This window comes from Hypanus sabinus, chromosome 29 (assembly GCF_030144855.1).
Source record: "Hypanus sabinus isolate sHypSab1 chromosome 29, sHypSab1.hap1, whole genome shotgun sequence".
In the NCBI taxonomy this organism is placed as follows: Eukaryota; Metazoa; Chordata; class Chondrichthyes; order Myliobatiformes; family Dasyatidae; genus Hypanus; species Hypanus sabinus.
The window spans coordinates 29,638,008-29,650,958 of NC_082734.1; the positions used below are offsets into that span (position 1 = coordinate 29,638,008).

The 12,951-nt window shown below is 45.2% G+C and overlaps 1 protein-coding gene across 3 annotated transcripts in view; it reads left to right on the forward strand.

The window, feature by feature from the left end:
* The first annotated feature begins 270 nt into the window (after positions 1-270).
* Positions 271-12,951, forward strand: part of rpusd4 (RNA pseudouridine synthase D4) — a 33,796-nt gene continuing 21,115 nt past the window's right edge. Inside the window, exons 1-3 of one of the 3 annotated variants that reach the window (XM_059954056.1) lie at positions 271-315; positions 9,429-9,600; positions 9,907-10,108. In XM_059954056.1, coding sequence (XP_059810039.1) covers positions 292-315; positions 9,429-9,600; positions 9,907-10,108 — 398 coding nt within the window. In that variant the 5' untranslated portion in view covers positions 271-291. Of the gene's footprint in view, positions 316-8,586; positions 8,796-9,428; positions 9,601-9,906; positions 10,109-12,951 lie in introns of those variants that run through there. The other 2 variants (XM_059954058.1, XM_059954055.1) reach the window with 2 other exon arrangements.

Here is a 12,951-nt window from a genome sequence, read left to right on the forward strand (position 1 = left end):
GAATTGAGTGTACCAGGGTATACGTGCTATCGTAGAGACAGAAATATGGGAAGAGGGGGTGGGGTGGCCCTGTTGGTGAGGAATGAGATTCAGTCCTTAGCAAGAGGTGACTTGGGAACAGGGGAAGTAGAGTCTGTGTGGATTGAGCTGAGGAACAGTAAGGGTAAAAAGACCCTAATGAGTGTTGTGTACAGGCCCCCAAACAGTAGCGTGGATATTGGGTACAAGTTGATTAGGGAGTTAACATTGGCATGTGCTAAAGGTAATGTAGTCATTATTGGAGATTTCAACATGCAGGTGAACTGGGAGAATCAGGTAGGTGCTGGACCCCAGGATAGGGAGTTTGTGGAGTGTCTAAGGGATGTATTTTTGGAACAGCTTGTGCTTGAGCCAACCAGGAACGAGGCTATTTTGGACTTGGTGATGTGTAATGAACAGGAATTGATAAGTGATCTTGAAGTAAAGGAGCCATTAGGAAGTAGTGATCATAACATGATAAGTTTTTATCTACAATTTGAGAGGGATAAGGGCAGATCAGAGGTGTCAGTGTTGCAGTTAAATAAAGGAGACTATGGAGCCATGAGGGAAGAGCTGGCCAAAGTTAAATGGGCGGATGCCCTGGCAGGAAAGACAGTGGATCAGCAGTGGAAGATATTCTTGGGCATAATACAAAAGATGCAAAAGCAGTTCATTCCAATGAGAAGGAAGGATTCAAAGTGGGGGAAGGGGCCACAGTGGTTGACAAAGGAAGTCAGAGATTGTATAGCATTAAAGAAAAAGAAGTATGATAGGGCTAAGATGAGTGGGAGTACAGATGATTGGGAAAGTTTTAAGGAACAGCAGATCTTAACTAAAAAAGCAATACAGAGAGAAAAAATCAGGTATGAGCTCAGTCTAGCCAGGAATATAAAAGGGAATAGCAAAAGCTTTTTTAGCTATGTGAAGAGAAAGAAGATAGTTAAGAACAATGTTGGCCCCTTGAAGAATGAATTGGGAGAAATTGTTATGGGAAACAGGGAAATGGCAACAGAATTTAACGCGTACTTTAGATCTATCTTCACCAGGGAGGACACAAGCAATCTCCCAGATGTATGGATGGGCCAGGGTCATAAGATATCAGAGGAATTGAGACAGATTGACATTAGGAAAGAAACTGTGATGAGTAGACTGGTAGGACTGAAGGCTAATAAATCCCCGGGTCCAGATGGTCTGCATCCGAGGGTTCTAAAAGAGGTGGCTCAGGAAATTGCGGATGCATTGGTAATCATTTTCCAAAGTTCCTTAGATTCAGGATCAGTTCCTGAAGATTGGAGAGTGGCTAATGTTATCCCACTTTTCAAGAAGGGAGGGAAGGAGAAAACGGAGAACTATCGTCCTGTTAGCCTAACATCAGTCATGGGGAAGATGCTTGAGTCCATTATTAAGGACGAAATAGTGGCACATCTAGATGGCAGAAATAGGATTAGGCCGAGCCAGCATGGATTTACCAAGGGCAAATCATGCTTGACTAATCTGTTGGAGTTTTTTGAGGGTGTAACAAGGATGTTAGACGAGGGTAAGCCAGTGGATGTTGTATACCTAGATTTTCAGAAGGCATTCGATAAGGTGCCACATAAGAGATTGGTGAGTAAAATCAGAGCTCATGGCATTGGGGGCAGGGTTTCAACATGGATAGAAAACTGGTTGGCAGATAGAAAGCAAAGGGTAGCAGTGAATGGGTGTTTCTCGGACTGGCTGGAGGTGACTAGTGGGGTACCATAGGGCTCTGTATTGGGACCACAGCTCTTTACGATTTATGTCAATGATTTAGATGAGGGCATTGAAAACTATATCAGCAAGTTTGCTGACGATACTAAACTGGGTGGCAGTGTGACATGCGAAGAGGACGTTAGGAGAATACAGGGAGACTTGGATAGGCTGGGTGAGTGGGCAGATACTTGGCAGATGTCATTCAATGTGAATAAATGTGAAGTTATCCACTTTGGAAGCAGGAACATGAGGGCAGAGTATTGTCTGAACGGTGTAGAGTTAGGTAAGGGAGAAATGCAAAGAGACCTAGGAGTCCTAGTTCACCAGTCAATGAAGGTGAATGAGCAAGTGCAACAGGCAGTGAAGAGGGCAAATGGAATGTTGGCCTTTGTTACAAGGGGAATTGAGTACAAGAGCAAGGATGTCCTTTTGCATTTGTACAGGGCCCTGGTGAGACCACACCTGGAATATTGTGTACAGTTTTGGTCTCCAGGTTTAAGGAAGGACATTCTGGCAATTGAGGAAGTGCAGCGTAGATTCACTAGGTTGATTCCTGGGATGGCAGGGCTATCTTACGCAGAGAGATTGGAGAGATTGGGCTTGTACACGCTGGAATTGAGGAGATTGAGAGGGGATCTGATTGAAACATTTAAGATAATTAAAGGATTTGATAGGATTGAGGCAGGAAATATGTTCCAGATGTTGGGAGAGTCCAGTACCAGAGGGCATGGATTGAGAATAAGAGGTCAGTTATTTAAAACGGAGTTGAGGAAGAGCTTCTTCTCCCAGAGAGTTGTGGAGGTATGGAATGCACTGCCTCGAAAGACGGTGGAGGCCAATTCTCTGGTTGCTTTCAAGAAGGAGCTAGATAGATATCTGATGGATAGGGGAATCAAGGGATATGGGGACAAGGCAGGGACTGGGTATTGATAGTGAATGATCAGCCATGATCTCAGAATGGCGGTGCAGACTCGAGGGGCCGAATGGTCTACTTCTGCACCTATTGTCTATTGTCTATTGAGAGTTTAAACTAGTTTTGCTTAGGGCTGGGAACTGGAGCCCAGATAAGTGAGGGAAGATTTGGACTGGAAGGTAGATGTCAGAGAAAATGCTGAAAAGCAAAATCAAAATAACAGGATAGTTTGAAGTGTGTCTATATTTTAATGCTTGGGGTATTATGGGTAAGGGTAATGAACTTAATACATGGATCGGTATATGGGACTATGATGTTGTAGCCATTACAGAAACTTGGTTGAGAGAGAAGCAGGAATGGGTGATTAATGTACCAGGTGTTTGAAGTTTTACAAAAGATTGAGGAGGTGGTAAGGGGTGGAGTTGAAATGGACACTATCACAGCTGCACTCAGAGTAGACGTAATGGAGGGGGCTACACACTGAGCCTATTTGAGTAGAACTCAGGAAAAGGAAGAGTGCAATCACACTGATGGGATTGTACTACAGACCCACTCCAACAGCCACTGAGATATTGAGGAACAAATATGTATCAGATTAAGGAAACGTGTAAAAATAATAGGGTTGTTGTAATGGGGGCTTCCAACTCACCGAATCTCAGTGGAATCTTTTTTCTTGCAAGGGGTTTAGATGGAGCATAATTTGTTAAGTGTATCCAGGAAGGTTTCTTAAATCATTATGTAGACAGTTCAACGCGAGGAGTGGCTGTACTGGACCTGGTGTTGGATAATGAGCCTGGCCAGGTGACTGCCTTTCAGTGGGTGAGTAGTTAGGGAACAGTGACCACAATTCCTTAACTTTCAGGATAGCTACAGATAAAGATAGGTATGGTCCTTGCAGGAGATTTTTTAACTGGAGTAAGGCAAATTACAAGGACATTAGGCAGGAACTAAGAGTTTATTGGGAATACTTTTTCTCTGGCAAATCCATATCAGATATGTGGAGGGTGTTTTAAGATCAATTGCACAGAGTACAGGAAAGATATGTACCTGTTAGAAGGAAGGATGGGGATGGAAAGATAAGAGAACCTTTGATGTCCAGAAAAGTGATGAATTTAGTCAAAAAAGAAAAGTATGTAAAGCTTCAGAAGTTGTGACCAATGAAGCACGTGAGTGTAAAGGAGCCTGAAAAGAACTAAAGGGAACTAAAGCCAGGAGTGGCCATGAAAAATCCTTGGCAAGTAGGATTAAGGCATAATATACATACATCAAGAGCAAGAAGATAACTAGGGAGAAGGTGGAACCACTCAAGGATAAAGGGGGGAACATTTGCTTGGATGTGAAGAATGTGAGTGAGGTACTTTATGAGTACTTTGCTTCAGTATTTACCAAGGAAAAGGATATGGAGGACCATGAGATCAGTGCTGAGTGTATAAACACATTAGGGAGTTTAGAGTTCAAGGAGGAGGTGTTGGATCTCTGAATGAGTATTAAGGTGGATGGGCCTGATGGGATTTCCACCAGGTTATTGAAGGAGGCAAGAGATGAGAATGCTGGTCCCTTGAGCAGTATCTTTGTGTCCTCTCTAGGTACAGGCAAGGTCCCCGAGCACTGGCCAGTGGCTAATGTTGTACCTCTGTTTAAGATGGGATCAAGGGAAAATACTGGGAACTATAGACTAGTCAGCCTCAAGTCAGTTGTAGGGAAATTGGTTGAGAAATTCTTAGGGATAGGATATATGAGCATTTGGAAACCTGTAGCCTAATTAGGGAGAGCCAGCATGGCTTTCTGCATGGTAAAGATGTGTTTTACCAAATTGATTGTGTTTTTGAACAAAGTGAAGAGAGAGAGAGATCGATGAAGTAGGCAGTAACTGTTGTCTTCATGGATTTTTGAAAGGTGTTTGATAAAGTCCCTCATGGGAGCTTCACCCAGAAGATTAAGGTGCATGGGGACCATGGTGAATAGGCTGTTTGGATTCAGAATTGGCTTGTGTATTGAAGACAGAGGGTAGTGGTTGAAGGGATTTATTTGAGCTGGAGGTCAGTAATTAGTGGTGTTCCACAGGGATTTGTGCTGGGACCTCTGCTGTTTGTAACGTATATAAACCGGATTAAAATGTAAATGGGAAGGTTAGTAAATTTGTGAATGATAGCAAAATTGGTGGAGATGAGGATAGAGTAGAAAACTGGCAAAGAATACGGTGCAATATAGATCAGTTGCAGATCAGAATCAATCAGGTTTAGCAGTTCAATACAATACATAATCTAGCAGAGAGAGAAAAAAATAATAATAAATAAAATAAAACATAAAAGATAAACAAGTAAATCAATTACATATATTGAATAGATTATTTAAAAATGTGCAAAAATAGAAATACTGTATATTTAAAAAAAAGTGAGGTAGTGTCCAAAGCTTCAAGGTCCATTCAGGAATTGGATGGCAGAGGGTAAGAAGCTGTTCCTGAATCACTGAGTGTGTACTTTTATGCTTCTCTATCTCCTGCCTGATGGTAATAATGAGAAAAGGGCATGTCCTGGGTGTTGGAGGTCTTTAATAATGGACACTGCCTTTCTGAGACACCACTTCCTAAAGAAGGCCTGGGTACTTTGTAGGCTAGTGACCAAGATGGAGCTGACTAGATTTACAACCTTCTGCAGCTTCTTTCGGTCTTGTGCAGATATGGACTGAGGCATGGCAGATGGAGTTAGATCCAGATAAATGTGAGGTGTTGCACCTCGGTAGGGCAAATGCAAGGAAACAGTACACTGTTAAGGGCAAGATCCTTAACAGTGTTGCTGAGCAGACAGACCTTCAGATCCAAGTTCAAAACTCCTTGAAAGTGGCTACACAGGTCGATAAGGTGGTTAAGAAGGCTTATGGAATGCTTGCTATTTTTAGTCAAGGCACTGAGTTCAAAAGTCAGGAGGCTGTGTTGCAACTTTGTAAGACTCTGGTGAGGCCACATCTGGAGTATTGCATTATGTTCTAGTCACCCCACTGTAGGAAGGATGTTGAGTCTTTGGAGAGGGTGCAGAAGAGGTTTACCAGGATGCTGCCTGTTTAGAGGGCATGTGCTATCGTGAGAGGCTGGAGAAACTTGGCTTGTTTTCTCTGGAGTGTCATAGGCTGAGGGGAGATCGGGTGGAGGTTTAAGAGAGTTATAGATAGAGTGGATAGAGAGTATCCGTTTCCCAGGGTTGAAATGTCTAATACCAGAGGGCATGCATTGGGCGTGTGAGGGAGTGAGGGGTAGTTTTTTCCTTGGGGAGTTAGAGATGCCTGGAATACCCAGCCTGGTAGAATGTTAGAGTCAAGCCATTTTTATTGTCATTTTGACCATAACTACTATGTACAGTACATAGTAAAAATGAGACAATGTTTTTCAGGACCATGGTGTTACATGACACAGTACAAAAACATTATAGGCAAATACATTTTAGGTTTCTAAGAGACATTTAGACAGGCACACGGATGTAGGAAGCTGGAGGGATATGACATTGTGTAGGAGGGAGGGATTAGCATTTGGGTGTTTTTGATTTGCTTTTTAGCTGGTTTGTGGCCGAATGGCCCATTTCTATGCTGTACTGTTCTATGTTCTCTCGTGCTTCATGACCATACTGTCAAACTGACAATATCACTTCCCAGGGTCTGCTTTCTCTCCCACTAATATGCCCGGCATTCCAATAACACGTGTTGGAATGTCTCTGGAAGTTGACACAATCTACTTTCACCTGAAGTATGTTTACCAAGTCTAATCAAAGTGGCATTTAAACCAGTATGGCCAAATCTTTTTTTTATTCGAAAACTTGTTTTTATTTGAAAACTTTTTTTTATTGCGTTTTTAAGTGATTACAGAATAAAGCGTGGGAAAAAAATGTATATAACCCTTCCCCCCTCCCCTTAACCCCTCCCCCCTAACTTCCCTATAGAAAAAAAAGAGAAAGAAGGAAAGAAAAAAAAGAAAGAGTGCCTAGTTGTTGGAAGATCTCCACATGCTCCATGGAGTTCGTAATAACTTTAGTATATATATTTATTTCTTTCCCCGAGTAACCAATTGTTTCATCTTCAGAGCATCTATATATTTAGTCCTGTCTTTTGTAAATAAGGGCACCAAATTTTCAGAAATGTTTCATATTTATCTCTTAAATTATAAGTAATTTTTTCTAATGGAATTAGGAAAATCTATTAGAATCTTATCTAATAGATTATCTAAATGCTTACCAAAATTAGTGCATATGGATCAAACAGGATTTATTAAAAATAGACAATCGGTAGATAATGTACTGAAACTCAAACTAAGTAAATATCAGAAAGAATTCATAAAAATTGCACTGGCAGTAGCCAAAAAGGCTATTGCAGTTACTTGGAAATCGGATACATATTTAAGTATAGATTGTTGGAAGAAAGAAATTTATGGCCAAATCTTAAGTCAACTAATTGGTGCCAAGCTGTATCGGACCTTGCCCTTACCTTGGACAACATCGGTGTAGTGGAGAGGGGAGACTTGCAGCAAGGGCAACTGCCAGCCTTCCACACAACCTTGCCCAGGCCTGCACCCTGGAGAGGACACTCCAGTGGACTTTTCAGGCACAGATCTATGGTCTTGTGAGACTAACAGTTGCCACCAACCCGACTAATTATAACTTCCTCCCTCCTCTCCTCTGAAGTGAAGTAACCTTTTCTAATGGTAAGACTCTTGGCAGTGTGGGGGATCAGAGGGATCTTTGGGTCCGAATCCATAGGACACACAAAGCAGCTACGCAGGTTGACTCTGTGGTTAAGAAGGTATATAGTGTATTGGCCTTCATCAATCATGGAATTGAATTTAGGAGTTGAGAGGTAATGTTGTAGCTATATAGGACCCTGGTCAGACCTCACTTGCAGCACTGCGCTCATTTCTGGTCACTTCAACACAGGAAGGATGTGGAAGCCATAGAAAGGGTGCAGAGGAGATTTACATGAATTGGGAAGCATGCCTTATAAAAATAGGTTGAGTGAACTCGGCCTTTTCTCCTTGGAACGATGGAGGATGAGAGGTGACCTGATAGAGGTGTATAAGATGATAAGAGGCATTGATCGTGTGGATAGTCAGTGGTTTTTTCCTTTTGATCATGTGGATAGTCAGGGCTGAAATGGTTGCCACAAGAGGACACCGTTTTAAGGTGTTGGGGAGTAGGTACAGAGATGCCAGGGGTAAGTTTAAGTAAGAGTGGTGTATGCGTGGAATGGGCTGCCAGCAAAGGTGGTGGAGGCGGATACGACAAGGTCTTTTAAGAGACTTTTTGATAGGTACATGGAGCTTAGAAAAATAGAGGACTAGTAATAATAAGCCTAGTAATTTCTAAGGTTAAGGACATGTTTGTCATAACTTTGTGGGCTGAAGGGCCTGTATTGTGCTGTAGTTTTTCTATGTTTCTATGAATTCCAGATGTCTCCCCTTCAATTGTCTATCTCACAGTACATCCCAGATTGCGAGAACATGGTCTTTAATTAAAAGCTTTGCTTCCTCCTTAGCGGAATAGCAATATCACCATCACTGATTTTCTTAAGATTGTTTACCCAGCCAAACGACTGCTTCACTTCTTTCCACCCGGACTAGAGCTGGGATCCACAAAAAGCAGTCTTACACTCCTGAACAAGCAGCATAATAATATTTGTGTAACTTCCAACAAGACGTCTACACGACTATTGTACACATCCACCTTGGGACCAAACAGTTAGGCTGTACATCTTCTATCCATTGCAATTCAAGAAGAATATTTCAATACTATCAACTGAAAGTTTATTATATAAGGTTTTACTAATTGACACCTGAAGTTCTGGGACATAGCCTGCCGCACCGATGTTACGACACCCCGGGGCTTTAGGTCAGGAAGGGGGCGTACCCTAGGCGACAGGGACTGGATACCAGGGAAACGGGGCGTGGCCTAGTTCCGGACTTCCGGAAGCGCTCGCGTGGTGGTAGTTGGTAATGGCGCGGCGCCTCATGCGGTTCCTGCCGCCGGTCAGTGCGGGGTTAGGGGACGTGCCCGTGTGCCGACGGGGGTTGGCGGTCGGGAGCACGGGTGCCGGCCGGCTGACGGCGGCGGAGCTCGCTGCCCGGGTACGGCGGGAAGCCGAGCGGGAGGCCCAGGTAACTACCGTGACGTCATGCGCGGGGAGTAAGGCTGACGTCGGCGCGATGAGTGCGTGATGGCAGCGTCAGATTGCGGTGACGTCACTGCTCGGGACAATGGCGTCAGGCACCCTGTCCACTTCCATTGCCCCCTCCTCCACACGCCTCATTCCTCCCTCCCTTGCCACCCCTCAGTCCTTCCTATATTTAAACTCCCAAAGCTCCCCTTCTGCCCCCGTGACTGCGCTGGTTTCCTCGGGGTGCTCTGGTTGCCTCCCACAGTCCAAGGACTTACCGGTCAATTGTCCTGTGATTAGGCTAGTGTTAAATTGGTAGGCTGCTCAATGGGATGGAAGAGACTGTTCCCTGCTGTGTCTCTACCTACATACCTTATATAGAAAATACACTCCTACATAGTACACGCATAGGAGAGGTTTGGGGTGAAGGGAGGGAGATTTCATAACGTGTAGTTAATATCTGTCAGAGGAGCAGCCCCTGTATGAGGCATTTAATTGGTATTACTGATAAAGGGATACTGACCAAAAATGGTACCTGGAACTGGTGTCAATTGGGTCGGCACAGGTTGTTGGGCTGAAGGGGGTGGTTCCCGTCTGGTGCTTGTCTGTGACTCTGGTACTCTCCTTCTGACAGGGCAGGGAAGGACAGACACTGCACTCCCAGCCGGTCCAAAAGCTGAGGCGTATGACCCGTTCTCTGCAGCAGGCCCATCCCAATGTACTGGCGAAGGTGCTGAAGAAGGGACTGATCTTCCAGAGCCCGGAGCTGGTGGTCGTCAGCAAACCCTACGGGGTCCCGATGGAAGGTGGGTCACGGGTCCTGACACAAAGGGGGTGGGGATCCAAACACGCCTGTGTCCTGGGAATGGGAGGAGGGAGTGTGTGGAGCGAGCTTCACTTTGTGTTTGACCCCAGGAGTGTGTGATAGGATTGTGTGGAGGAAGCTTCACCACATGTTTGACCCCTGGAGTGTGTGATAGGACAACGTGAGGGAGCTTTACGGTGTGTCTGATCCCTGGAGTGTGTGATGGGGCAATGATGGAGCTTTACCATGTAGGCACAATTTTAATCTAGTCCTCTCCTTACCTCTCCACCCCCTCCCCCATGTGAAGCTTGTCCCAGGGGGGGCCCCAGTGTCCGTGACGTGCTGCCTGTCCTCTCGAAGATGCTGCGTGGGATGCGTGCGGAGCCTTTGCACCTCTGCCACTGGCTGGACAAGGACACCAGCGGCGTCCTGCTTCTGGCCTATGACCAGTCCTCGGCCCTCGGGGTCCAGCAGCTGTTCCAGACTCAGCAGGTCACCAGGAAGTTCTGGTAGGTGTTCCTCATCACAATGCCTGTCCTGAGCAAGGGGGTTGTGTTTGTGTGTGTGGGTTGGTGCACGTATCTGCACAGCTGTGTCCATGTGCGTCGTCGTCAGAGTGTGTGCATGTGTCTAAGTGTTTGTACATGGGTGTCTGTGTGCATGTGAGACTGAGGATCTGAAAATGGGTATATTCATCTCTGGAAGACATCAGTGTGTGTTCTGATGTCTTCTCTCTCTCACTCAGAGACTCACTCTCTCACACACGTCTGTGTCAGTGTTCACATAAACCGTATGATATTCAAACTGACCTTTTGGCCCACGATGATGTGCAGAGCTCATTAAACTAGTAATTAAACACCTCACTCAACTAATCCTTTCAGCCTGCACAGTGTCCTTTTCTCTGTACATTTGTTTGCGTATCTTAAACACCTCTCTCGTAGCTGCTGCCAGCACCACCCCAGGAGCATATTCTGGGCACCCTCTGCTCTCTGTGTAAAAGAAACCTATCCCCTCATACCTTAAATGGAATTCCTCTGGTATTCGAGATTTCAACCATGGGTAACAGATACTGGCTGTCTACCTATGCCTCTCAAAAACTTAAACCTCTATCAAGTCTCCCCTCAACCTCCATCGCTTCAGAGAAAACAATCCAAGCTTGTCCAGCCTCTCCTCATGACCTCCAAAGCTTCTACTTCCTTCCTGTCATGGGGCAATTACAATTGTGTTAAATAATTGTGGAGGCCTGGGCAGTGTTGGGGAACATGGGTCCAGTTGCATGGTTCCAATGAAGGGTTTCGGCTCAAAACAGTGACTGTTTACTCCCATCCAGAGATGCTGCCTGACCGTGTGTGTATTGCTACAGTTACATGGTTCCCTGAACGAGGAGAGACAGGGTGGTGAAGAAGGTGTTTGGCACACTGCCCTTCATTAGACAGGACACTGAGTACAGGAGCTGGGATGTTCTGAAACGACGTTGGTGAGTCTGCACCTGGAGTATTGTGTGCAGTCCTGGATGCCCACTTGTCAGAAGGGTGGAATTAATCTGGAGTGGGTGCATTCACCAGGATGTTCTCTGGGCTGGAGAGTTTGAGTTATATAAGGAGAGACTGGACAGGGTTGGAACAGTTTTTCCTGGAGGGAAGGAGGCTGACGGGTGTAGATAAGGTGGAAGTGTATGATGGTACTGTTCATTCGGGTTGTGCCTGCGCGTGAGTGCGGGTCAGAGTGAGTTCATGTGGGAAGCATCAATGTGTACACACACACTCACTCACACACACACTCACTCTCACACTCACTCTCACACTCACTCTCACACTCACACACACACACACACACACACACTCACACACACACTCACTCACACACTCACTCACACACACTCACACTCACAGTCACACTCACACTCTCACTCACACCTGTCTCAGAGTACACACAGAACAGTGTGGCACACAAACTGACCCTTCTGCACACAATAATAATTCAATAAACTTCTGTATGATCTCCATGGTAGTGGAGCGCCATGGTGTGTAGAGGCTAGCACGGTGCTGTGACAGCTTGGGGGTATCAGAGTTCGGAGTTCCATTTTGTCACCTTCTGTAAGGAATTTGCCCATCCTCCCTGTGAACACGTGGCTCCGGTTTCCTCCCACAGTACCAGTCATGGTAAATTGTCTTGTGATTAGGGTAAAGTTACATAAATGTGTTGCTGGATGGTGCAGCTCGTTGGACCAGAAGGGCCTGTTCCGCACAATACCTCTAAATAAAAAATGAAAAAATCTCCCCAGTGTCTGCCACTTCAGAGAAAACAATCTAAGCTTGTCCAAGCAACACACATCAAAATGCTGGTGGAACACAGCAGGTCACGCAGCATCTCAAACCTCTCCTCATAGCACACACCCTTTGATCCAAGCAGTATCCAGGTGAAGTATAAACAGCCAGCATAATCTGGGATCCCAGCCAGCCCTGTCATTTCTCTTTGATCCACTTTCGATTGAAAAGATACAAAAAGCCTGAAAGCACGTACCATCAAGCTCAAAGACAGCTTCTACCCTGCTGTTATAAGACCATTGAAACTGTCCCCTGGTATAAGACTCTCAATCATTCCAGGCACTGAATGGCCTTTGTGTGGGTGTTGGGAGGGGGGGGTGGGGAAGGAGATGCTCACACAACTTTTACCTTGCCCCCCCTCACCGTAAGTGCATGCCCTCTGAAACCAGGTATTTTGTCCCTGAAGAAGAAAGACACTAATAAGCTTATAAACTTCTATCAACATCTGCTGCTCCACAGAACCCAAGTTTGTCCAACCCTCCTTATAGCACATGCTCTCTAATCCAGGCAGCATCTTGGTGGTCCTCTTCACCCTCACCAAGGCCTCCACACCCTTCCTGTGCTTATGCGTGTGTGACCAGCAGTACTATAAATGTAGCCTATTATGAGCTTTATACAGCCACGACATAACTTTCCGACTCATAGACTGATTGCCTCGACTAGTAAAGCAGGTATACCACAGGCCTTCCTTCCCACTTAGTGTCTTGAGTGTCTGCTTTCAGAGAGTTGCATACTTTGAGCCCCAATATCTGTCTGTAGATCAACATTGTTCAGGGCCCTGCCATTAAATGTGTACAGTCCCTTTGCACTTGCCTGGATTAAACTATGTTCACCTGATTCGGAAGCTGATCTGTATTATGTATGTTGTATCACGTGGCAGTCTTCTACACTGATGCAAGCTTCTGTGTTTTTGCTTGTGTGCACACCCATGTCTGTGTTTGCCTGCCCATTTATCAGTTTGCCATTTCCCCCATTCTCCCTGAAAGTAGGTACTCTATGATCTTGTCCTTTTGTTATAACTCGGC